The following is a 23,478-nucleotide window of genomic DNA, read 5'->3' on the forward strand; positions in this document are numbered from 1 at the left end:
GCTCACAATGCAGCCAATTAACAGCTACTCCTCCCAGAGAACAGCCGGCGAGTCCGGGGCCGTTCAGGCCCACATCTGGCGAAGATCCAGCCAATAACGCTCCAGGCTCCCGAGCCATCTGGATTAATGCATGCTGAAGAGCTACAAGTGCTTTTTTTTTTGTCTCACGACTTAAGTTTCTCCTAAATGCCATGCAATGTACAATCATTAATGTTCTTTTTGTCATAAAATAAGGGTCTTTGATGAGAGGAGACGCAATGCTTTGTCTTCTTAGAAAGCTACACAATCTGTCTCTTTAACAGCACAACACGTGACTGTTTTGACGTAGTCAGACCCAGCGGGTCTACCGTGTTGTGTATTGGATGAACCTGGAGAGTGGCTTGTCATTGCAAAGAGTTCCCGTTTTAAATGAGACTCGATGGCCCCGCTACACTACAAATGTGTGTGTGTGTGTGTGTGTGTGTGTGTGTGTGTGTGTGTGCAAGCCTGTGCGTAGACAAAGACATTTGACTCGTGGGGGCTGAGCTCCTGACCAGCATCTGGTTACCGTCAATGAGAGCAAAATTAAAACAGAGAGCTGGGAGAGAACAAACATCAAACGGGAATGTAAACACGGCCCCTTATACAGACTACTGCACCACTGTGCTGCCACGACTTACGTCCTTGTGTGGGGCTATGAGACCACATGGATGTGTGCACTACTGTGTGTGTGTGTGTGTGTGTGCGTGTAGACGTGTGTGTGTGTGTGTGTGTGTCTGTGTGTGCACGTGTGTGTAGGGGGAGGGAAAGGAAGACAGGATGAATATTGGCCTGACCGCTCAGACGCTTTGAGCAGGACCCACGTTGGTAGCACACCTGACTGCTGTTACAGAGAGCCGAAGCGCACGAGGGCGGCTCCAGAGGAAAAAGGCCTGCTCGGAAACGTAGCACAGACACTCTGACTGACACCTCGACTCTACAGAACCGACAACACTGTAAAATAGTCTGCTATTCATTCTGTCTGCTGTGGCTGCTCTGAAACTAACTGACCCCTAATGTTTCGCCGCACAGAAACAAACAAACAAACAAACGAGAAAAAAAAAAGTTGGTAGCGACTCTCTTTTTTTTTACTAAAACATGATCGTGTACAGTACATCCTATGACATACTAGCCTGTGGCTTTACAAGCAGTCTTCTGATTGGGTATTAGCCATAATGATATGTGTCGTTTTTTAATACTGCTTGCTAACCCAGTGAGGACGTGGCAGAGAGAGAGTGCTACAACCATGCACTGTAAACAGGGGGAATGTTCGGAGAGAACTTCTGCGTGGCATTCCTATGGTAGTGTATTAGTGGTTTAAGCCAGTTCTGAAGTAAGAAAGACATCCTATTGCAATGGCTCACACAAGACTAGAACTCACTCCATCCACAGGGTTTACTCTGACCATTAATATGTTGTATCATAAAACACAAGGATACATTATAGCATTTATTGCGTAAGTGTATACTTATAAAATACGAGGCCTTTACATTTTTAAAATCAATAGACGTCAACTGAGGCCTAAACGGCATGATGTCGTAACATTAGACCAAACACTGTATATACCTATATTCAGATGGTCCTTGATTCTATTTTTCACTGAAAGACTCTTACTCAGGCACACGTAACCGACACACACATAGGCGACCAAGACTCAAACACCCTCACACACACACACACACTTAACCAAGCACACAGCCACTCATCAAGGCTTCCAGAGAGTACGCTAGAGAGATGTGGACTAGTTTGCATCAAACCCCGACCTCAATCACCGATTAGTCCCTCCCCCACGACTAGTTACAGGAAGTAGCCCCACCCCCTTCGTTGAGAGAAGAATCCAACGAGTCATAAACTCCGCCCCTGGCCAAAAAAAAAAAAAAAACGAGCAAGCAGCCAGCCAACCAGTGATAGCTTCCCCTTCCCTCCCCCCTCTTTCAGCAAATGGATTGACCAATCAAAGGCTGATGATTACAGTGGGATCCTCCCGACTGGACAGACTGATGGCCTGGTCCTGGCGCTTGAGCATGGGCGTGGGCGCTGGTGGGCAGACGGCGCTCAGCTCTCGTCCTCGCGCAGCTCGCTGGGCAGGAACTTGTACTGCTGCTGGCGGATCTGGGCCAGCTTCTTACGGGCCTCCTCCAGCTCCCGCTCCTTACGCAGCATCTCCTCCTGCGCCGCAATGATCTGGAGAGAGACGGAGAGAGAGAGAGAGAGAGAGAGAGAGAGAGAGAGAGAGAGAGAGAGAGAGATTTTTTGAGATTTTAAAGATTCTTTATTGGTCTACAATACCAATAGCAAACAAAACAACAGGCAATTCAAACAGTTAGCATTTTGTACAGAAAAAACTCTAAATTAAGAAAAGATCAGGGGAAAAAAAGAAGAAGGAATTACAGGAGAAGACTGAAATGCAATTTGCCTTCAGTGACAGTACAAAGTGCCTGTTTGCAGCACCACACAGCTTCAAAAGCCTCTAGATCTTGCATGAGTTTATAAAACTGGAAATCAACCAAGATTCTTGCTTTAACAAGGGCGGGAAACAGAACTGATGCATCATCTCCAGGTTGACTCTCACTTTTGTTCTTTCTGCTGACATAAATGGACATTTTTGCCCATTTTGAGAGAGAGGGAGAGAGAGAGAGACAGAGAGAGAGGGAGAGAGAGAGAGAGAGAGAGAGAGGGAGAGAGAGAGAGAACAGATATAGGAGGGAGGAGAGAGAGAGAGAGAGAGAGAGAGAGAGAGAGAGGGAGAGAGAGAGAGACAGAGAGAGAGGGAGAGAGAGAGAGGGAGAGAGAGAGAGAACAGATATAGGAGGGAGGAGAGAGAGAGAGAGAGAGAGAGAGAGAGAGAGAGAGAGAGAGAGAGAGAGAGAGAGGGAGAGAGAGAGAGAGAGAGAGAGAGAGGATTAAAGGGCCATTCACACCAAGAACAATAACTATAACGATAACGACACAAAATATCGTTCAAGCTAAAATGAATGACGACGTCCACACATAAACTATAACGATAACGACATGAGGAACCACATTTTTAGGGATCATGGAAGGGTGCGATAAAAAGGAATGATAAAAAGCTGACAGCCAATCAGAATCCATGGCATTTAACCATCACATTCAACACGAGGAGACACTTTCCTTATTGTTGGTTAGTGTGGACACTTTTATCGTTGTAGTTATCTTTATAGTTAAAGCTATCTTTATAGTTATCATTCCTGCCGTGAATGGCCCTTAACATTGCTTTATCTAACCACTATTCCACACTCACTCCATTTGGCCACACTCTTGAAACACAAGGCACAGAATCCCTGTAAACTGTGCCCAAAACAGAAGACGTACTGTACATCTTCACAAGTCTTCTTGCCACTTCCTGGCAAGTCTTCTTGGTCTCAGGTGTAGCCATTAGCCTACACACGAACTCTCCCCAAACAAGTTGCTGTTCATACAGTAGGTCTACTATTTCACCATTTTATACTGTAGGTGGGGATCATATTGGCCAGAAGTGGAATGGCAGCATTGCATTGAACTTGGCTCAACTGACAAAGTGTACTGCAAGGCTCATCAATGTTAGTTTAAGAATGCTCAAGTGTTTTGACCAATCAATTTTGTATAGGCACAGAAGGTAAACCATTCATGTAACTTGGGAACAAGATTGCTCTACACTTTTCTTCTGAATTATTATGATCTGAGCGATGAGTCATGCTTTTCTGCTGCCACTTCATTATCTCCAATGTGATCCCCACCTTAATCCACCAAGAGCATAGAACATAGCCATCATGTCCTCATTGTGCCTTATATGGTGGGGTGGGAGTCTTATTCCCCATAATGAAGACCGCAAACAGAAGCCCAAAACATCCCTGCAGAGCCCTTTTGCCTTTATTCTTCCAATTACAACTAAACATAGCACATCATCCATAAACAATATTGCTCCCTGGTGATGGCTTAGCGAACAGATCTCAATTTCAAATACACGCAGCAGGACAGTAGCACACACACACACACACACACACACACACACACACACACACACACACACACACACACACACACACACACACACACACACACACACACACACACACACACACACACACACACACACACACACACACACACACACACACACACACACACACGGGGGGGAGGCTGCAGTGAACCTGGCTTCTAGTAAATCATTACACAAGGGGGTTTGCTGACAGCGCTATGAGCCAGCATCCCACTCCTGATCGTGACACTGCAACGTAATAAAAGTAAAAGACGGCCTTTCGCGCGGCTCAGAGGCGGCTGCCCGGGCTCCGGTGCCAGGGGATATTACGGGCAGGCCGGCGTTTCCAGCGGGATATGCATGACCTATAATTAGCATAACTGCAGAGTCCTGAGAGAAGGGGGGATTTTTGGAAAGGCGAGTCTGCAGAAGGCATCAAGCGTAGGGCCCCCAGGGAGGAGGAGCTTTGCATGGATTTGGAAGATGACAGCGCGGGATTAGAGGGTGGAGCACTTGAGAGGTACCGGCGGAGAGAGAAATGCCTTTCACTAGCTCGGAGCCCGATCCGAGCACGATCACACGCTCGCACGCACGCACGCACACGCACACGCACACGCACACTCTCTCTCTCTCTCTCTCTCTCTCTCTCTCTCTCACTCACACACACACACACACACACACACACACAAATGCGCCCACACACACTATCCCTCTCTCTCTCTCTCTCTCTCTCTCTCTCTCTCTCTCATACACACACATAAAGAACATTCACACCTTAACACATCCTCACTCCAACCACACGCAGAGCGTTACAAGCGAGTACGCCCCACCACACACAAACGCACACACCCACCCACACATACACCATTTGTTCTAAATGGGGCCCTTTAGACCAATCCGCTCAGTCCAAATGAACGCTGAGCATTGTGGCTGGAAACACCACGGGCTTTAAAAGGCAGCGGGCAAGCAGTCGGGCAGCAGAGCACTCTTCAATTATTCTCCATAATCTGGCCCTGGATGGAACACAGGACCGGGCCTCCTCTGGGCCTCCTCTGGGCCACACGAGGGCTGGGAGAGGCTCTGAGGCCGCCGCCGATGAGACGATGAGACGGCGAGACCGGCCGCCGCTACGGAGCCACGGCTCTCAGGCACGGCCAAACGCCGGGCCCGTTGGCTTTGAAGCGGGCATTCCCAAACCAACACTGCCCCACCTCAAACCACGGTGGGAGATGAATCTCTGGTCCAGTGGTTTCTTAGCTTCAGTCTCCAAATACACACACACACAAACACACACACACACACACACACACACACACGCCTTTGAATGCAACTCTATGGTGACACATCACTAAGTATGTCACGGGATGTGTTGGTGGGGAATGATGAGGTACCGTATGGTCCTGGGAACTTGCTATGAATAACAGACTCTCAAAAGGACACTCCGGTTCCCTGAGCATCCAGCTCCAGCCATGCACAGTAAACAGGGAGGAAAAGATCACCTGGGCTATGCCACCCACGAATTTGGTCTTCACCACCACATTGTCGTCGTCGGGTTTGTCGAAGGCTGCCTTCTGGGCTGCCTTCACCAGGTTGTCAGACGCCCGCTTCACCGCATTCCCAGCAGCCTGAGGGAGGGAGAGGGAGAGGGAGAGGAGAGAGAGAGAGAGAGAGAGAGAGAGAGAGAGAGAGAGAGAGAGAGAGAGAGAGCAGATATAGCTCAGAGCATCACACTTCAGCAGTATGGAGTCACACTGACAGACAGGGAGAGGGTGTGTGTGTGTGTGTGTGTGTGTGTGTGTGTGTGTGTGTGTGTGTGTGTGTGTGTGTGTGCGTGCACGAGTGAGAGAGAGAGATAGATAAAGAGGCAAGGCAATAGAACAGTAGAGTGAAATATACTGTGTGAGAATTCAAGGCAAACAAGAGGGAGATTCACATCAGAGAATGGGAAGAGAAGTCAGAGTTTAACAGATAAAAAGAGCACTAGTCAGCCTGCTGAATCTGAAGATAAATGTGTGTGTATGTGTGTGTGTGTACACCTGTGTGTGTGTGTGCGCGTGTGTGTGTGTGTACACATGTGTTTGCGTACCTGTAGTCTCCTCATGGCCTCAGAGTCCTGGTCAGCCTTGACCTTGCAGGCCACCAGGAGCTGGGCGGTGGAGGCGGCCACCTGCTTGGCGGAGGAGATGAGCTTCTCCTCGCTGGCGTGGCCCTGCACCGACGCGTTAGCTGCCTCGCACAGGTTACTGGTGGCCGCCGCGACCATCCGAGCCTGCAGGGGGCGATGGAGGAGACACAAGAGCAGGTCTAGATATGAAGAGTTTGGTTCCAAAACGCTACATCCACCATTTTAATGTTTTTTCATTAATATTTCTTTTTTACAATTGGTTTTCCCAGTAATGTTTTGGATATTGTTACTTGATTTATCTTTGCTCAATCAAAACTGCAATTTGATTGATATTTCCTGGAATACACAATTAAATAACATGACTGATATATAGTGCTTTGGAATCAAACTCTTCATATAGCACCTTTACAAATCACACAGTTCATCCAATGGGCACACCATCACACGGTAAACTGTGCCCCAAACAGAGGCATGATCCTGTCCTCCATCCATGTTGTGTTACACAAGGAAACTTGCCACAGGGGGAGAGCCGAGGCAGAGGTGAGCCTAGAGCCTCCTGAGGGGAGACTGATGGACATCCCTCAGGTGCTCACACATGCACACATGCTACGGGCCGTAATAGAATACAGGCTGTTCAAAGGTTCAATGAAAATCTCCATTCGTCAGTGAAGAATCTTCTGCTTCTTCTAAAAATGCTCGACAAGGGATGCTTCAACCAAAACTCCCTTCTCTTCTACCAAGGAACCCTCATAAGGTACCAGTATGCCTTGAATTTCCTCTTGGTGATCAATAAAGTGTCTATCTATCTATCTACAGTATCTATCTATCTATCTATCTATCTATCTATCTATCTATCTATCTATCTATCTATCTATCTATAATGGGTACATCAACGCAGCGGGGTGTGCATTGGATTTGAAAACCGTTCCTCTGTGTTCAATCACACCTTTTCCTCTGGGACATGTGGTCAGAGAAGGCTGATCCTGTATGTGCACAGGTCAGGGAGCAGGACCAAGGTAAAGTGCTACTACTCACGGCTGATATGAGACCCTGGGACCACTGGCCGTCATCAGCATTGCCTGGGATGGAGCCCACCTACGGCAGAGAGGAGACTGGTTAGGAGGACAGAGCAAGAAAGAGAAGAGTAGCAGAGAAGGAGAGAGAGCAAAAGATAGATAGATAGATAGATAGATAGAAAGAGAGAGAAAGAAAGAAAGACAATGGAGGTAGAGACAGTCAGACAGACTGGAGGACAGTGACAGGGAGAGATGGAAAGGCAGGGAAAGAGAGCATGACAAGGGTGCAACACAGAAAAGAGCAACTTCAGGTGATGTCATCATTATGCGACAGCCAGCACTCACCTTGCCCTGTGCCACCAGCTCCCTCTGAGCGGCAGAGGCAGATTTCACCAGGGCGCTTGTTGCCGCGGCAATGGATTTAGCCGCCTCCAAGATCTGCTCCTCAAAATCCAGAGACTCATCTGCTTGCTGAAACATGGAACAAAGTTTAGAAAGCTTTTACAAAAGCTCATCCACAGAGTCAATGTTATAATAAGCAATATTGCATGACTGTGTGATGGATCAACATGTCTGGCAAACCCCAGAGCCGTTTGATAGAGAGTAGATTTATAAAGTTATATAAACACGATTACAAATAAATATACGTCTGATCAAGTCCAACAAATATTGTCTGTGTTGAGCATAGCTCATCAGTCATTCAACATTGCCAGACAAGATTAGCACACTGAACAAACTCATCTCTCTCAACAGTCCTTTGAAGGAACACTTATAGTGCGACACCTTGTGGTGTACAGTCGTCACTACAGCCTCCTGCCTCCCATGTGGATAATTGCAGAGGCATTCCTGATGGCTGTTGACACGTTCCCCTCCCCATAAATCCCTCAACAACATATCCACATCCGCAGGTGTGCTGTTAAAAGACCTTGACTAATCATTGGCTGATACATACACACACACACACACACACACACACACACACACACTGAAGGGGAGAAAAATGCTTTGTGGTATGTCTTCCCTCTTAAGACTTTCATGTCTGCGAGAGAATGCCAAGACTGAACACGTACACACGCACCTGCGCAAAAACACACACACACACACACACACACACACACACACACACACACACACACACGCACACACACACAGACAACACGAGAGCACATGTGTCTTCTGGAGACAGGGCGGGACACTGTAGGAATATGTTTGATATATAGTTGGACTGAATAACAACCTAATATATCAAACATATCAGACAGAGCCCTGCTGGGAAGGCTTCCGGATCTACCTCGTCTCAAGAGAATGGGAGGTGGGCGGTGGTGGTGGCGGTGGGTGTAAGAGGGGGGGGGGGGGGGGGCGGGGGGGGTCTGGGGTGAAGTGGGGCCGAGCACTGGGGTGCTTGGCTCAACATGCATGAACGAGTAAGGCCCAGCTACAGGTGGTTGGACAGGAGAGGAAGAGAGAGGGAGAGCAACAATGAGAGAGAGAGGGAGAGAGGGAGGTAGAGAGAGAAGGAGTGAGTCCACGGGATAAATATGACGGAGAGAGAGATCAGCATGAGGAGGAGGAGGAGGAGGAGGAAGAGGGATTCTCATGGCTGCCCATTCATACCAACATGGATTCATCACACGCTGAGACGGCTTAGATGGCAGATAATCCTTCTCATTACGGGACACACTGAGGGGCAGGGGGATGTAAAACACAGAGTACCGCTGCAGCTTATTCTACATGTCCTCCTTAAGTCCGACCGGCCTTCATCATCACCATCATCATCACCATCATCATCATCATCACACTGAGGTGCAGGGGGATGTAAAACACAGAGTACCCCTGCAGCTTATTCTACACGTCCTCCTTAAGTCCGACCGACCTTCATCATCATCATCACCATCATCATCATCATCATCATCATCATCATCATCATCACCACAATCCTCCTCCTCCTCACGCTTCTTTATAACAGTCACTCAGCCTTCAGCACATGTCACTGATCCTTTAGTAAACGGGTGAGCCAGCAGGGGTGCACCAGGCTGGTGCGCTAACTAGCACTGATGCTAACCCAATGGCTCCAGTGCTGAGCACCGGCGGGAGGCTGGGTGGCAGGGGGTCATGGGGCATCAACGAGCCCACAGGGAGGAAAAGAACACACGGCTCAGGTGGTGTGTGTGTCTGTGTGTGTGTGTGTGTGTGTGTGTGTGTGTGTGTGTGTGTGTTGAATGGGATGGGGTGCATATCAGAAATAAGTCATGCATCTGTCTGGGATCAGTGGTGCCAAGACACAAACCACTACAATGTGTGCACACACACACACACACACACACACACACACACACACACACACACACAAAGATATGAGCGTACAAACAGGAGTGTGCATTTCTTAGAGTGTATATGTGTGTGTGTGTGTGTGTGTGCACGACTGAGTGCGTGCTGGTATGTATGTGAAATGGGTGGACCAGCTTCCTCTTTGCTTGCATAATAGCCACGGACGTCACAGCCCTATCTGTGAATACAACGCAAGTGTTTTAGGACACGTTGTACCAGATATTTTACAGTGCTGGCGTCATGGACACTTCAAATGTTATCACCACTCTATCAGCAGGCTTTGAGGCTCATCAGGAAAATCCCCTCCAGCGAACGTCTATTTGGAGGGATTAATCTGCGCTCTGCCATGGTGCCACGCTTTCAAATGACACATTAGCCCACCACAGAACAGATATTCAGGCTATGTGTGTGTGTGTGTGTGTGTGTGTGTGTATGTATGTATGTATGTATGTATGTATGTATGTATGTGTGTGTTTGTGTTGGTGTGTGTCTATATACATATGAATATGAGAGCGAGTGAGTGACTGAGTGTGTGTATGTGTGTGTGTGTGTGTGTGTGTGTGTGTGTGTGCGAGAGAGAGAAGCCCACTCTGACTGTAAGCCTTTTTAGCCTCCTCATTTTCCTGAGTCAGGCAACAGGAGCCGTGCGGGCGGAGCTTACCACACGGGCGAGTCTTTGATCAGACCTCCTCATCAGCGCCAGCATCTGCTGCGGCCGCTCTAAGTGCCGTGCGGACAGCAGGCTTCGGAGCGCACCGGCGTCCACTGAAAGCTGAGCTAAAAGCCCATCAATCTGTACCGGTCATCATCTGTGACAAGTGGGCGCTAACAGAAACGAGGCTAATGGTAAACAAAAACAGCTGGCCAGAGACACGCGCGGTCCGAGCCGCAAAGGTTGCGCGCAGTTACTGGAGCCGTTAGCCGAGGTGCTGCTCCATTAGTGACTGTAAACCAGATGTGACGTTCTGGAGTAGAACTACTGTAAGCTGCGGAGCAGGACACCCTGGTTGGGATGCAGCTGTGTGCTTCTGGAGGGGCTCTGGGGAGCCACGCCGCATCAGGACCGGGTGTGGGCCACATGTCCCCCAAAGACACGAGGGCGAGAGCTACGTCTGGTCCATTCAACCACCTTGACCATAAAACCAAACAAACAAACAAACAAACAAACAAACAAAAAAAAACCTCATCTGGACCAGACCGAACCCAAGCTTTGGCGCCAGCCAAAGGAGCAACATGTCTAAGCAAAACAAACACGCTAACAAAATCAACCGAACCGTCTGCCCCCTACACCCCAACCCCCACCCCCTCCCGCCCCCGACACGCACGGGCCAAAAAACATAAGCAAGACCAACACACAAAGCCAACCAAAAGCAGAACTAATGTGGGGCAGATTTCAGACACCCGGCGCCTGTAGCCTACCCTCTCCCCTCCACGGTGTCTGCCACCACCCAATCCCGCGGGGGAGTGCCTAATCCCTGCCCCAATACTCACAGCTCACAGGTCGAGTGACATGTCACTCATGTGAAATGACATTTCATAACCCATTAGCGATGAAATAAAATATCAATACAAATGTTATAAACATGCCAAGAATCCTGAAGTAGCATAAAATATTTTAACAAATCTCTGCACACACAGTACACAGGATTGCTGCCTGTCTGCTGTTGCTTTCCAAGAGCACTTGGACTGAAAATGTGTAAAATAGCTGATGATGTGAAGAAATGAAACACGGTAAAGACTGAAATGGCACCAATCCAGATGAAATCTGCAGCACACAGCACTTCTGTACTCAAAATCGGGATTAGTACACTTATCACTTATCAGTGACGTGTGTGTGCTTTAAATGTCACTGACTCACACACTGCCACACACACACACACACACAGGTTCATTGCTACCACTTCTCCAGCCCTGTCTCCAGTAGAATCAATCTTTTGTGACAGAGGTGATACTGGAGGTGGTGCTGGCCTTTGTGTGTGTGTGTGTGTGTGTGTGTGTGTGTGTGTGTGTGTGTATGCATATGACTAAGAACATGTGAGTGTGCATGTGTTTGTGTGCATGTGTGTCGGTATAAGTGTGTGTCGGTATAAGTGTGTGTGTGTGTGTGGGTATAAGTGTGTGTGTGTGTGTGCGTGCGTGTGTGTGTGTGCGCGTGCACGCTTATGCAGTCAAGAAGAAATACAGCTTACAGCTCAAAGCTCTGACAGATATTCCCCAGTGATGCGTTCAGATACGGCTGTACTGCTGCTTGTCATGCTTGCAGTGAGCGCTTCACATTTTGTCTTGCAATGTTAACTTGAGATGGGCGACGCAAGAAAAACATATTACTATGACTGTGGTGATAAATTACTATCATCCTTTGTTTTTTTAAAGTTCAAAAGGATGAGCAGAACCTGAGACAATGCCTTACAGGTCACCGTTTTTACTCTAAAAACACAAACCGCACAGAGAGCAGAGCTTCACCTCACATCACTTTGCATAAAACAATTCCTACTTGAAAGCATCGGAGCTGACAAATCTGACATCCTTTGCTGTTTGCTGTTCTCTCGAGGGAAACTGTTTATTTGTCTCTCTCTCTTTGTGTGCGTGTGTGTGTGTGTGTGTGTGTGTGTACCTTCGGTTTGGCTCTCGGCTTCAACTGCTCCAGCTTCTTGGCGGCAGCCTCGATGGATGCGGCTGCGCCCAACAGCTCGGTCTCGGCGATAACGGTGGGGTCTTCGGGGTCCACCCACTCGGTTCCTGTAAGGGGGGAGAGGAGAGGGTTTCCCACAGGGAGTCAGAAGAGCGGAGGCACTAGGTCTGGCCCAAACACTTACGCATGCTTCACAAACACAGGCACGACGCACGACACCCAAACACAACAGAGCTTGTGCTCAGAAACACACACTTCACCTTGCATACTCCTCCACCATGAACTCCTATAGGACGGGGCTGCGAATTTGGGGAGACCAAACAGGCAAATTTGAGACACAGACACACACACACACACACACACAGAGAGAGAGAGACACACACACAGAGAGAGAGAGAGAGACTCACACACAGAGAGAGACATACACACACACACACACACACACAGAAGCAGGAGGAGCAATGTAAATGACACGCCAGACCCCCAGACAAGCGCCATCTGTCAGTGAACTCACAGAGGACGAGACACAGAGCACACTTCAAAGTGCTCCACCAAATTAGCCATCGCGGTCCTTCACACACGGCACCAGGCTGGACCGGGCACTGGCTGGTCTCAAACGGATCAGGACCAGGTCAGAGCCTGCTCTGGGCCAGAACCATGTGCTCAGAACCACCATCGGGCTCACATACTACTTAAACTAGACTTTATGTTGCTGCTAGCCTTAATGACATATTCCCAAGATTGCAATGAATAATTTACTTTCTTTAAGCATAATGAATCATCTTTGATTTTTATGAACCAATATTAAATTCCATTAAAAACAGGGCCACTTCGAACAGCTTGTAGAAACAGATGGAACTTTGTTTTGGCAGATTATGTTGAACCCTGGGGGGAATTCTACTCCGTAAAATCCCTCACGATCCACCCCCCCACCCCCCAACACTCCCTCCCAAAGTGAGTGGCCCCCCCTCCGAGGAGGGAAAGGTGATCTTGGTGAGCAACAGGGCCCAGCTCTTACTTACCCCCGTCTGCAGCAGAGAGAGGGAGAGAAAACACGCAGCGTTAGAGAGGAGAACCGGAGAGCCCCTCAGGGCCAATGGGCCTATTAACCCCACTGAGATCTCTCTTACACACACACACACACACACACACACACACACACACACACACACAGACGCACACACTTCATATACTCACTGTCCTTTTAATCCCACTGAGATCCCTCTTACACACACACACACAAACCCAAAATGATGTTCACACGCACACACACATAGCCATAAACTCAAAATGATGTTCACATGCTTCCATACTGGCTACACACACACACACACACACACACACACACACACTCTATTAAGGTTCCCAGAGATTATGCTATCTAACCAAACACGGCTGTTGCCGAGTGACCTAACTTGTGGCTTTGGGTTGGACACCTAATATTTCATTCCCACATTCTCGGTCCCCCCCCTGCCACCCCATCTCATGGCGTCCATCCTGCCCCACATAGAGCCTGTGCCTCCCTCCTCAGTGTGCGCTAGCGTGGCTGAGAGGCCTTTTACGGGTCACGTTTTATTGGGAGGGTAAACGCCACTATCCACTAAAGGAGAAGTGAGTGGAAAAGTGCGGTCAGCCCGAGAGACCATAAAATGGAGCAGGGCAGCAGAATAAGTGCCTGTGTGTGTGTGTGTGTGTGTGTGTGTGTGTGTGTGTGTTTATAAGAGTCTGTGTGTGTGCACGTGTGTATGTGTCTGTGTGTCTGTCTATGCGGGGGTGTGTGTGTGTGTGTGTGTGTGTGTGTGTGTGTATAAATGAGAGAGTGTGTGTGTGTGTGTGTGTGTGCTTCAATGTCCTACCAGTGGTGTGCACATGGAGATGCTGTATGAGAGCATGCATATGGGGGGGTCAGCATGTCCACTGCTGCAGTGGTGTGAGGCTGAGTGGGAGCAGTCATACAGCTGTGCTAGTGGGAAGAATGTGCAGATGTTCTTGTCTCCTGTGAAACATGGATGTGATATACTGTATGTGTGTACACAGTAGGGCTGTAGTCAAGACCACCTTTGTCGAGTCCAAGACAAGTCCAAGACCAGGACCGGTCGAGACCAAGTCAAGACCGAGTCCAAAGAGGTTCAAGTCCAAGACAGACCGAGTCCAAAAGACTCGAGTCCGAGTCAAGACCGAGTCCAGGACAGAAAAAAACAAGTTGCATGCATGACAGTATAAAGACAATAATTTTGGGTTATTATTAATTTTGCTGATCTAAATACCCACCCAGGATTTGTAAGTATAACCATTCCCCTTAATATCACATACTTCCCTTGAATATTATAACATAATAAAGATGCCTGGACTCGGTCAAGACCAAGAACCATATTTGGCAAGACCGGTGGCCGAGACCGAGACAAGTCCAAGTCAGATACCAGCCGAGTCCGAGACAAGTCCGAGACCATTAAAAAACGGACTCGAGTCCGGACTCGAGTACTACAGCCCTGGTACACAGGTGTGTGTGTGTGTGTGTGTGTGTGTGTGTGTGTGTGTGTGTGTGAGAATGCATGCGCTTCCTTTGGATGGTGTGTGTGTGTGTGTGTGTGTGTGTGTGTGTGTGTGTGTGTGTGTGAGTGAGTGTGTGAGTGTGTGTGTGCACGTGCATGCTGTGACGAATACTGGTGGGTTTTAGACCCCGCCCTGTTGTGTGGCTTGCCTATGCTCTCTCCCTCTCTGTCCCCTCCTACTATCCTGAGCAGGTGATGGTGATTAGGTGCACCTGATCGGCAGGAGCATAAAAGGCCTGCATCTCCCAACAGTCACTCTCTGCTTCCTCCTCCCGGCGTTTGGATTTAGTTGTTAGAACCCCTAGACTGACTATTGCATGACACCTTTGGTTACTTCCATTATACTGACTTACACTACACATCACTTTATATCTTTATCATTTAGTCCTTGTTAATTATATTTATTTAATAAATTCACTTATTCTTTTGGAATCTCTGCGTGGTCTCCCCGTTCATGTTTCATGCCTAGAGCCAGCATGTCACAATGCATGCATGCATGCGCTTCCTTTGGATGGTGTGTGTGTGTGTGTCTGGATGTGGTGTGTATGTGTGTGTGTGTGTGTCTGGATGTGGTGTGTGTGTGTGTGTGTGTATGTGTGTGTGTGTGTGTGTCTGGATGTGGTGTGTGTGTGTGTGTGTGCTGTATAGTGGGAGAGTCCTCACCTTTCATGGCCTCTGCGGTCTGAATGAGTTCTGTAACAGAGCCGGCCACTCGCTTAGAGTACACAGCTAACTGCTGCTTCTGCTCGGCCGTGGGCTTCTGCAGGACCTGTATACACACACACACACACACACACACACACAAAGCAATTACTGTGTGCATAAAGTGATACAACATGCACAAATGCACAACTCATCAACTCTCTCACACACACACACTTACACACACACACTTGTACCCACCAGAAGGACGTGCTCCAGGAGGTCGACGTATCCTGTGGTGCACTCAATGCCATAGAGCAGAGCCTTGCTCCTTACATCCTCGCTCACCTCTGGGTGATATGCAGCTTGCTGGATGGTAAAGGACACACACACACACACACACGTTAAAACAAGTGGTGGTGCTTAGGTGTGGTAAACAGGTATCACATGCCTATTTCTGCTTCATTTGAGAGAAAACCTGTGAAATGCATTACATCACACAATGAAACACACACACACACACACACACACACACACACACAATAAATAACATAAGATAAACAAAAACAAAGATATCCCTCTGAAAGAACAATAGAAAAGAAATGAATGAACTGTGATGGGACCAACCCATAGCCACAGTAATAAATCTAAATCCGGACACATTCATCTTCCCAGGACAAGACATCTCTGCCATAAAGATGTCCCCACCCTTAAAGGTCAAAGACGGCAGAATGCGACAGATATTTGAAGGCGACAATCTTCTGGAACAATCTTCCTTCAAAAACACCTAGCAGACATCGAATCATTCCCAGATCAGTAGTACCAGACCTAGACTTCTTTTCCTACAGACAGTCGCTTGTGAATGATTCAGACATCTAAGGGCCCTAAAGAATGATGGGGCATAATTTTAAATTACAAAACAAAATGAGTGACAGTGGATAAGACATCCCTACAGCTGTGAATCAAGTCTCATACTGCTTCCAACTCCCAACTAATTGGGTTTGAAGACACCAGGCTGACCCCCATAAATGTGCAGTGTTGAGTGTTGCTAAGCAACGCATACAGTCACTCTGCAGGCAAATGGGGTCAGAGAGGCGACTCTGGTGGAATCTTAAAGCTGTCATAGCTAAAACGTCGCTAACTTGGACCAATCACAGTGGCGCGGACTCCGAGTGAGGTTGAGAAAAGATGTCCCCACTCAAAGAACGCCTCTTGTCCAATCAGAAATCAATGCAGATTTTGATGGGAGCTCACAGCTGTATGATCTTCTGATAAGCAGTCTGTAGCGACTTAGGGCTGCTTCTCTTCTGGCCTGCCTGCACTGCCTGCCTGACTGACTGAGACGTCTCCTCGGCTGCCTCTCCTCAGAGTGTCCTTGTACTGACGCGTTCCGAAAACGCTCAGAGCGTCGGGTGTCCGCGTCCGTCTCCCTGAGTGGCTCCTCTGTGCGGCACAAGAGGCCGTGACGAGGGCGAGCAACCCGACACTCTCCGCTCTCCATTCAGCGCCAGCGCTTCCAGGCTGGACCGGAGGACAGGCTTGTGGCCGGGGCCCGCAGCTAGCGCGGCCGGGAGGCAACGTTTGGACACACTCTTCGCTCTCAATGAGTCACAGCAGGGCTGTGTGTGTGTGTGTGTGTGTGTGTGTGTGTGTGTGTGTGTGTGTGTGTGTGTGTGTGTATGGGGCGTGCTAAGGACGCGCTTCTGCAGGTCCTCAAAGGCTACACTGCGCTACACCGAGCGCTATGCATTAAGCCATTCAGCACCACCACACACTCGTCAGGGTCATAGCACAGGTCCCTGAGGAAGGTGGCAAGCAGCTAGTAAAGGATGAAGAATGCCAGTGAAGGCCTTTCAGCAGCCATGATACTGATCCGTAGAAACGGCAACCTGTGGCCGGTCTGTATCTCTCAATAGTTCTGAATTGTTTCATGTTATAATTCAATATTTCAGAACAGGTTTACATTAACATAACGCATTAGCATTGACAGATGGAACTTTCTAATTTCTGATGTTTCACTGTAAACCAATTACAGCTAATTACGGCTTACTATGAGTCACTGTGATTATAAAATGTGTCATTTTTTTGGACCCTCCAGTAATGCTCACATTAATTGCATTTTCTGAGGTCAGAATACGAATTAGTTTAACTATCGAGAGCAGCTGAACTAGTAACGTTTATGCTGAAGGGCACTATAGGCAAAATGGCTACCAGTGTCAGCCTCATGCTCTCCAAATACAGGATTATCTGATACCCGAGTTATCTTCTGAAGACAGGTGGGTATGCTACCAGCTAATGAGCATACGAACAGTAGATCTACCTTCAATGCCCTGAGGGTTCAAGCTGATGAGAGCTAAATGGCTAATGGCCAGAGTGTGATGAGAAGTGGCCCCGCTGCGGACACTAGATGGCGCCCTTTTGCGGCTTTGCTGGTGAAGAGGAACTTGGTGACTTTTTTTTTTTAGCGGTGACATTGAGAGCTGGAGTGAGTCAGACTACCCAGTGAGCCAAGTCAGTCACTGGGAGGTGTGTGTGTGTGTGTGTGTGTGTTTGTGTAGCCTGGCAGAAAACTAAACTATGGATTAACACCTCGCAGGTGGTTGAGACGGCACAGATAGCTGTAGGGTTGCCACCTCAACACACACACACACACACACACACAGAGCTGGAGAAAGCCTATAATCACACAAACAAACACACACCTTCCTCGTGGCGAGCTAAAACACGACAGGGTTTTGTATCCAACAGAAACACACAAACACACATGAGCATGCACAGACACACACACACACACACACACACACACACACACACCTTGCAGGTGGTCAGCATGTCGGCGATGGCTTTACGGCTCAGGTTGGCCGTGGCAATCACATCCTCCTGCTGGGCCGAGTTGCCCGCGGCAACGGCCTTGGCCGTCGCCGTGGTGATGCCCTTGGTCATGCGGATGAACTCCTCGGGGGTGGTGGACTTCTCCGGAATGTCCTTGGACTGGAAGACCTGCGGTCGAAAAGGCCAAGGCACACGTTACAAACAAACTGTGTGACTGCAGCCAATCACTCCATGCTAGGGTTGGGTACCGACACTCGGTACAAGTACGTACTCGGGGCGAACATCAACGGTAGTAACCATCCCGAAATACAATGTGAATTTCGGTGCCTCATTTCGGTGCCTCATTAAATATGCAGCTGCTTAATCGCGCTCACTGGTGTTCACTCTTAAAACGGCAGCGTCAGTGCACAGTCTGCACACACCACTGAAGGCTGTTTTCTACTGACAGCTAACCTGGTGTTGTTGAACAGGTGCAGCCTTCGAAAGTCTTTGAACCGTGGTGTGCTAGTGAACCTGCCCGCATTTCCACCAGTTCGGAACCGAACCAAGGATGCATCATCAACAATGGGTGTTGCTTGCAAAAGCAAACGTTAATGAGATGCATAAACGGGAGAATGATATGATCAGTTGTCCCATAAAAACGGCAGAAATTAGCTGTTTAAAATGCTAGTCAACGTCTGCAGTGCAATGCTAGTTGAATCGTTTTGTTTACTCTGGCAACAGTTGATATGGACGGAAAACTCATGCTTTTAGCAGAGACGTTTCTTAGGCAGACTTTTACTGACTCTATGGGTAAAAGTCATCGGTAAAATTAATAAAGCCTACATGTATATTTACATAGCCTACAAGTGTAGTGATACACGATTAAACGGCAGAAGGGGATCATCCATGTATTGCTGTTTAACTGGTAGCCTAACGATAGATTGCGAAGTTGATGAGAATGCATGCATTCCGGTTAGTAAAACGTGGAAGTATGACGTATTTTTCTCTGTAAGACGGCATTATAGCCGGTTGCCAAAAAAGTAACGATAGATAAATGCGATGTTTATGAGAAATGAATGCATTACATGTAACATGACCTGTTTAAAAATACATTAAACATTGGGTTATTTATTTTGAATTGAATTGAATTGAATTGAATACTTAATGTCATTGCACAGAATAGGCCTACAACGAAATTGGAAGAATATAGGGCTAATAATTTAAGACATTGCAGACACACAATCACTCCATTCTTCTGTCCACCCCATAGTAGGGTGAGGGACCCACACAAAACATATAGCCTACCCTCCCATTACATGTAGGCCTACTATGCTACAATTCAACACATTCATCTGGAATACCAGATTAGGTAGAATGAAGAAAAAAGTGCAAAGTTGCAAACAGTCAAGTCTTTCATGTTTTGTGGTTTTCAAGGTAGGCTACTGCTTAATATGCTGTTGGTCAAATTTCACCTAGGCCTTAGGCTATAATATGTGTAATAATATGTGATTTTTTTGTTTTATTATTTGTATAGGCCTATTATGAAAGCTTTTAGCTTAAAATATTGTTGGTTGGTTCTTGAAAAAAAATCATCATAAAAACTTGTTTTCTTTTTTTTTTTTTAAAGTACCGATTTAATTACCGTTTAGGAACCGGCACCGTTTTGAAAGTATCGATTTGGCACCGGTATCGAAATATACCCTTTCAATACCCAACCCTACTCCATGCCCATATTTATAACTACTGCATTAGCCGCCAGCACACCTCTCCACTCTCATCAGGCGCGCTGTCACACAGCTGATGAGCAGTAATGAAGCAGGAAATGATGTGGCGCTGAACAATGCCCTCGCCCACCGCACGCGCGCACGCACACACACACGCACGCACGCACGCACGCACGCACGTACGCAGCGCTGCACTAACACAGACATGTATGTAGCAGGGGCGGTGGGGTCTTGAGGGCTTCCTCCACTACAGTGAGTAAGTAAATAGCACTAATGGGCCTGGCAGAGTGGAGCGGAGCAGAGCTCTGTTGGACTGCGGGTGGAGCAGAGCAGAGCTCTGTTGGGCTGCGGATGGAGCAGGCGCTGTCTCGGCCGTCTAGCGCCTCCTGAAGGAACGCTGATAAGCGCTAGCGGGCAAATCCTGGACCAATAAAGGCAACAAAAAACAGAACACCACTCTGCTGCACACCCCAACCCCCCATATCTCTCCCTCTCTCTCTCTCTCTCTCTCTCTCTCTCTCTCCTTTCCTACGCGTTTGTGTTTCTCCTTTGCGATCGCTCTCCTCTCCCTGGCCTCTGACTCTCTCCTCTCTCTTGTCCAAACATTCCACATTTGATAAGTGGCCTAAATCACCCAAAGGGATTCTGGGATACAGATACAGTCAGAGGTCGGCACCGAAGCGATAGCCTGGTAGTGTATCCATTTCCTCAGTGACACACACACACACACACACACACACACACACACACACACACACACACACACACACTATACTGTATCTCACAACACTGCCCCTTATTACCCCGCTGCCTTATTCAAAATTGCGTTCAGTTAGGTTAGTAAAAGGGTAAGTCTACCATGTATACAGTGGATCAGCACAACACACTGCTTCATCTACTCAAAGCAGCATCTGCTCAGAGCTTTGACTTGACCAGCCAGAACTGGACCTACAAAAAGCTGCTGAACATGGAGCGCTGTTTGACTATGGCCTCAGAGTACCAGCATCAAAGCATACACTTTATATCCTCACAAGAGCCATAGGACTTGTACTGTAGTGTGAGCTATGGCTACACTTCATGTGATGCCACAGGCATCTGAGCGTTTGTGTGTGTAGAATACAGTGATATAACAGCGAGAGAAATAGGCTAAGGGAACAGGGGACAGAGGGAGGGCAAGAAAGAAGGGATAAAGAGAGTTATCTAGAGAGGAGAGGAGAAGAGAAGAGAGACAAGGCTAATCTTTACGGTCCGTTACTGCCTCCTTTGCATTGTGGCGACTTCCAGGGATAGTCTCACATGTGGCCTTTTGCATGTGCCTGGGAATATATCTCTCTGTGTGTGTGTGTGTGTGTGTGTGTGTGTGTGTGTGTGTGTGTGTGTGTGTGTGTGTGTGTGTGTGTGTGTGTGTGTGTGTGTGTGTGGCGCTCACAGTCAGTTCTTGTTTGATGCACTCGATGGTGGCCTCCAGGGCTCTGGTCCCTCGCGTGGCTTCGTCCTCGACAGCCTTCACCGTCTTCAGCAGAGACGTCACATTCGTCACCATCACCTGAGGAAGAGGAGGAGGAGGAGGAAGAGGAAGATCAGTCTTACTCACCCTCCAGCTTCACAAACACTGTGGTGAAGGACACGTAGAGTATGAATGGAAATTATAGTAGCTAAAGGCCTGAAATAACTAGCCACGCTTAAACCTGAATCACCTCCCTTACACAAGGCATTGGTGTAGACATTTTGAAACTCAGTTAGCCATCACATTGTTAGGCTGGGTGAACACTGCCTGATCTGTTGGCGATTTGGATTTCGCCCTGCAGCTCAGGCTGGAAACATGCACATCTGTCTCTCCTACTTCCTGTCTACATCTTCTGGGTCCAATCACAAACTAGCTTATCCAAAAGATGCATCTGGATCGTTGGTCTGATAGGTTGAAGGACGATCCACAAGCATACAGAGTCATTTGACCTATGCCTCTTGTGCAGTATATAAAGCGCAGACTTGCCAGACTAATGTTCAATCTTAAAAGATTGAATTTAGTATGATAGCCAGACTATCAAATCGTTCTAATCTACCCTGAAGTGAATTCCCATATGGTTGTCTGCAGATAAACAACATACAATTTTTAACTCTGGAGGACTACAGTGCATGCTTCATATCTCAGACTAAAATGTGTGCTGGCTGCACACACGCCATTAATTTGAGTGTTGTTACCCTCAAGTCGAGTGTGCCACCCTTCCCTTAGCCAAAGCCTATTTGTGCTGCTTGTTTCAAAGCTGACTGCACTGTTTCAGCCGCAAGTAATGATATTACTCTCAGTCCCTGAGTCAAAACAACATGGCGTGCTAAAACCTGATAATGGGTTTTAGAAGGAGCCTTTCCTGGTGGCTGGCTGCTGAGACTGGTGGGTGAATCATATAAAAGATTATGGCTGGTACTCACAAAATCTAATATGGATTATTAGCCCAGCATCAGTGCATCCTACAGTAACACAATATAGGCTAGGGCTGCTACCCTGGACAAACACACTGCTCAGTTTCAACTAACCTGGTGAAATGTCTCAATTCATAATAATAATAATAATAATAATAAAAACATACAAAGCAACAGCAAAAAAGAATGATTCAAAATCCTGAGGTGACCTGTCCTAAGTCTCTCTGGTGGTGAATGACTCATGCAAAGACACCAGAAGTAGCTCTGCACAGGTCTGAGTGCAGAAGAGGGTCACCAGACATTTTAGGCAAAAGGTAGAGAGTGTGTGTGTGCGTGTGTGTGTGTGTGTGTGTGTGTGTGTGTGTGTGTGTGTGTGGGAGGGAGGGGATCAGTCACGGAACACTGCGTCCATACCTGCAAGATGACAACACTCAAGAGGAATGGCAGGGCATGGAGGTGTGTGTGTGTGTGGTACTGGGGAGAGATGGGGGTGGAGGGGGGTGGGGGGGTCGCTCCACAGGTCACCATATGTTCAGCCAATGAAAGTGATCTGGGAGCCTTAATTAGATTAAAAATCTGTTGGTGAAAGTGTGTCTAATCAGGAAAAGTTTAATCTAAGAGTTTTTTAAGGGGGTTCTGCTAAAACCATTGAACTGTGGCAAGGATTAGGGAAGGCGCGCGTACGTGCACGTGTGTGGGTGTATTCAATCACACTGAAACACAATTAAAGGGGGCCGATGGTTTTAACTCAAGGCAGTCAGAAGAGTAAGGGGTGGGATGTGCACTTTTACAAGAGGAAGGGGGTGAGAGTGAGTTTGGTTATGCAAGGCTTCAACCCACACCATTACAACAAGGAGGAAAGACATAGGGAGGGATGATGAGAGAGAGTGTGTGTGTGTGTGTGTGTGTGTGTGTGTGTGTGTGTGTGTGTGACTGAGTGAGAGGAAGACAGAGAGAGAGAGAGAGAGAGGAGAGAGAGAGAGAGAGGGGAGAGAGAGAGAGTGAGGGAGAGGGAGAGGGAGAGATAGAGAGTGCGAGAGAGAGAGCGTGGGAAGAGGGGGGAAAGAGGAAGATATGGAAGCTCTTGAGCTGTGTCGTCTCTGTGCCATGATCACAGACTGTTCAGTGACCCCCTGCTGTGAAACCCATGAGTCATGGCCCTGTTATCTCTGGCACACACACACACACACACTTCTAAGAGGGGGTCTCAGAAATGGCAATGGTGAA

General features: G+C 47.9%; 1 protein-coding gene across 1 annotated transcript in view; it reads right to left on the reverse strand.

The window, feature by feature from the left end:
* Window positions 1-759: 759 nt before the first annotated feature.
* The window catches only part of tln2b (talin 2b), a 109,736-nt gene continuing 87,017 nt past the window's right edge, over window positions 760-23,478 (reverse strand). Inside the window, exons 49-58 of the mRNA XM_062547951.1 lie at window positions 21,260-21,376; window positions 18,107-18,292; window positions 15,554-15,661; window positions 15,314-15,419; window positions 12,081-12,205; window positions 7,484-7,609; window positions 7,158-7,217; window positions 6,084-6,266; window positions 5,497-5,622; window positions 760-2,202 (exon numbers count right to left, since the gene is read on the reverse strand). Of these exons, the coding sequence (XP_062403935.1) occupies window positions 2,074-2,202; window positions 5,497-5,622; window positions 6,084-6,266; window positions 7,158-7,217; window positions 7,484-7,609; window positions 12,081-12,205; window positions 15,314-15,419; window positions 15,554-15,661; window positions 18,107-18,292; window positions 21,260-21,376 (1,266 nt within the window). The 3' untranslated portion in view covers window positions 760-2,073. The remainder of the gene's footprint in view (window positions 2,203-5,496; window positions 5,623-6,083; window positions 6,267-7,157; window positions 7,218-7,483; window positions 7,610-12,080; window positions 12,206-15,313; window positions 15,420-15,553; window positions 15,662-18,106; window positions 18,293-21,259; window positions 21,377-23,478) is intronic.

Source organism: Sardina pilchardus, chromosome 10, assembly GCF_963854185.1.
Source record: "Sardina pilchardus chromosome 10, fSarPil1.1, whole genome shotgun sequence".
NCBI lineage: Eukaryota > Metazoa > Chordata > Actinopteri > Clupeiformes > Clupeidae > Sardina > Sardina pilchardus.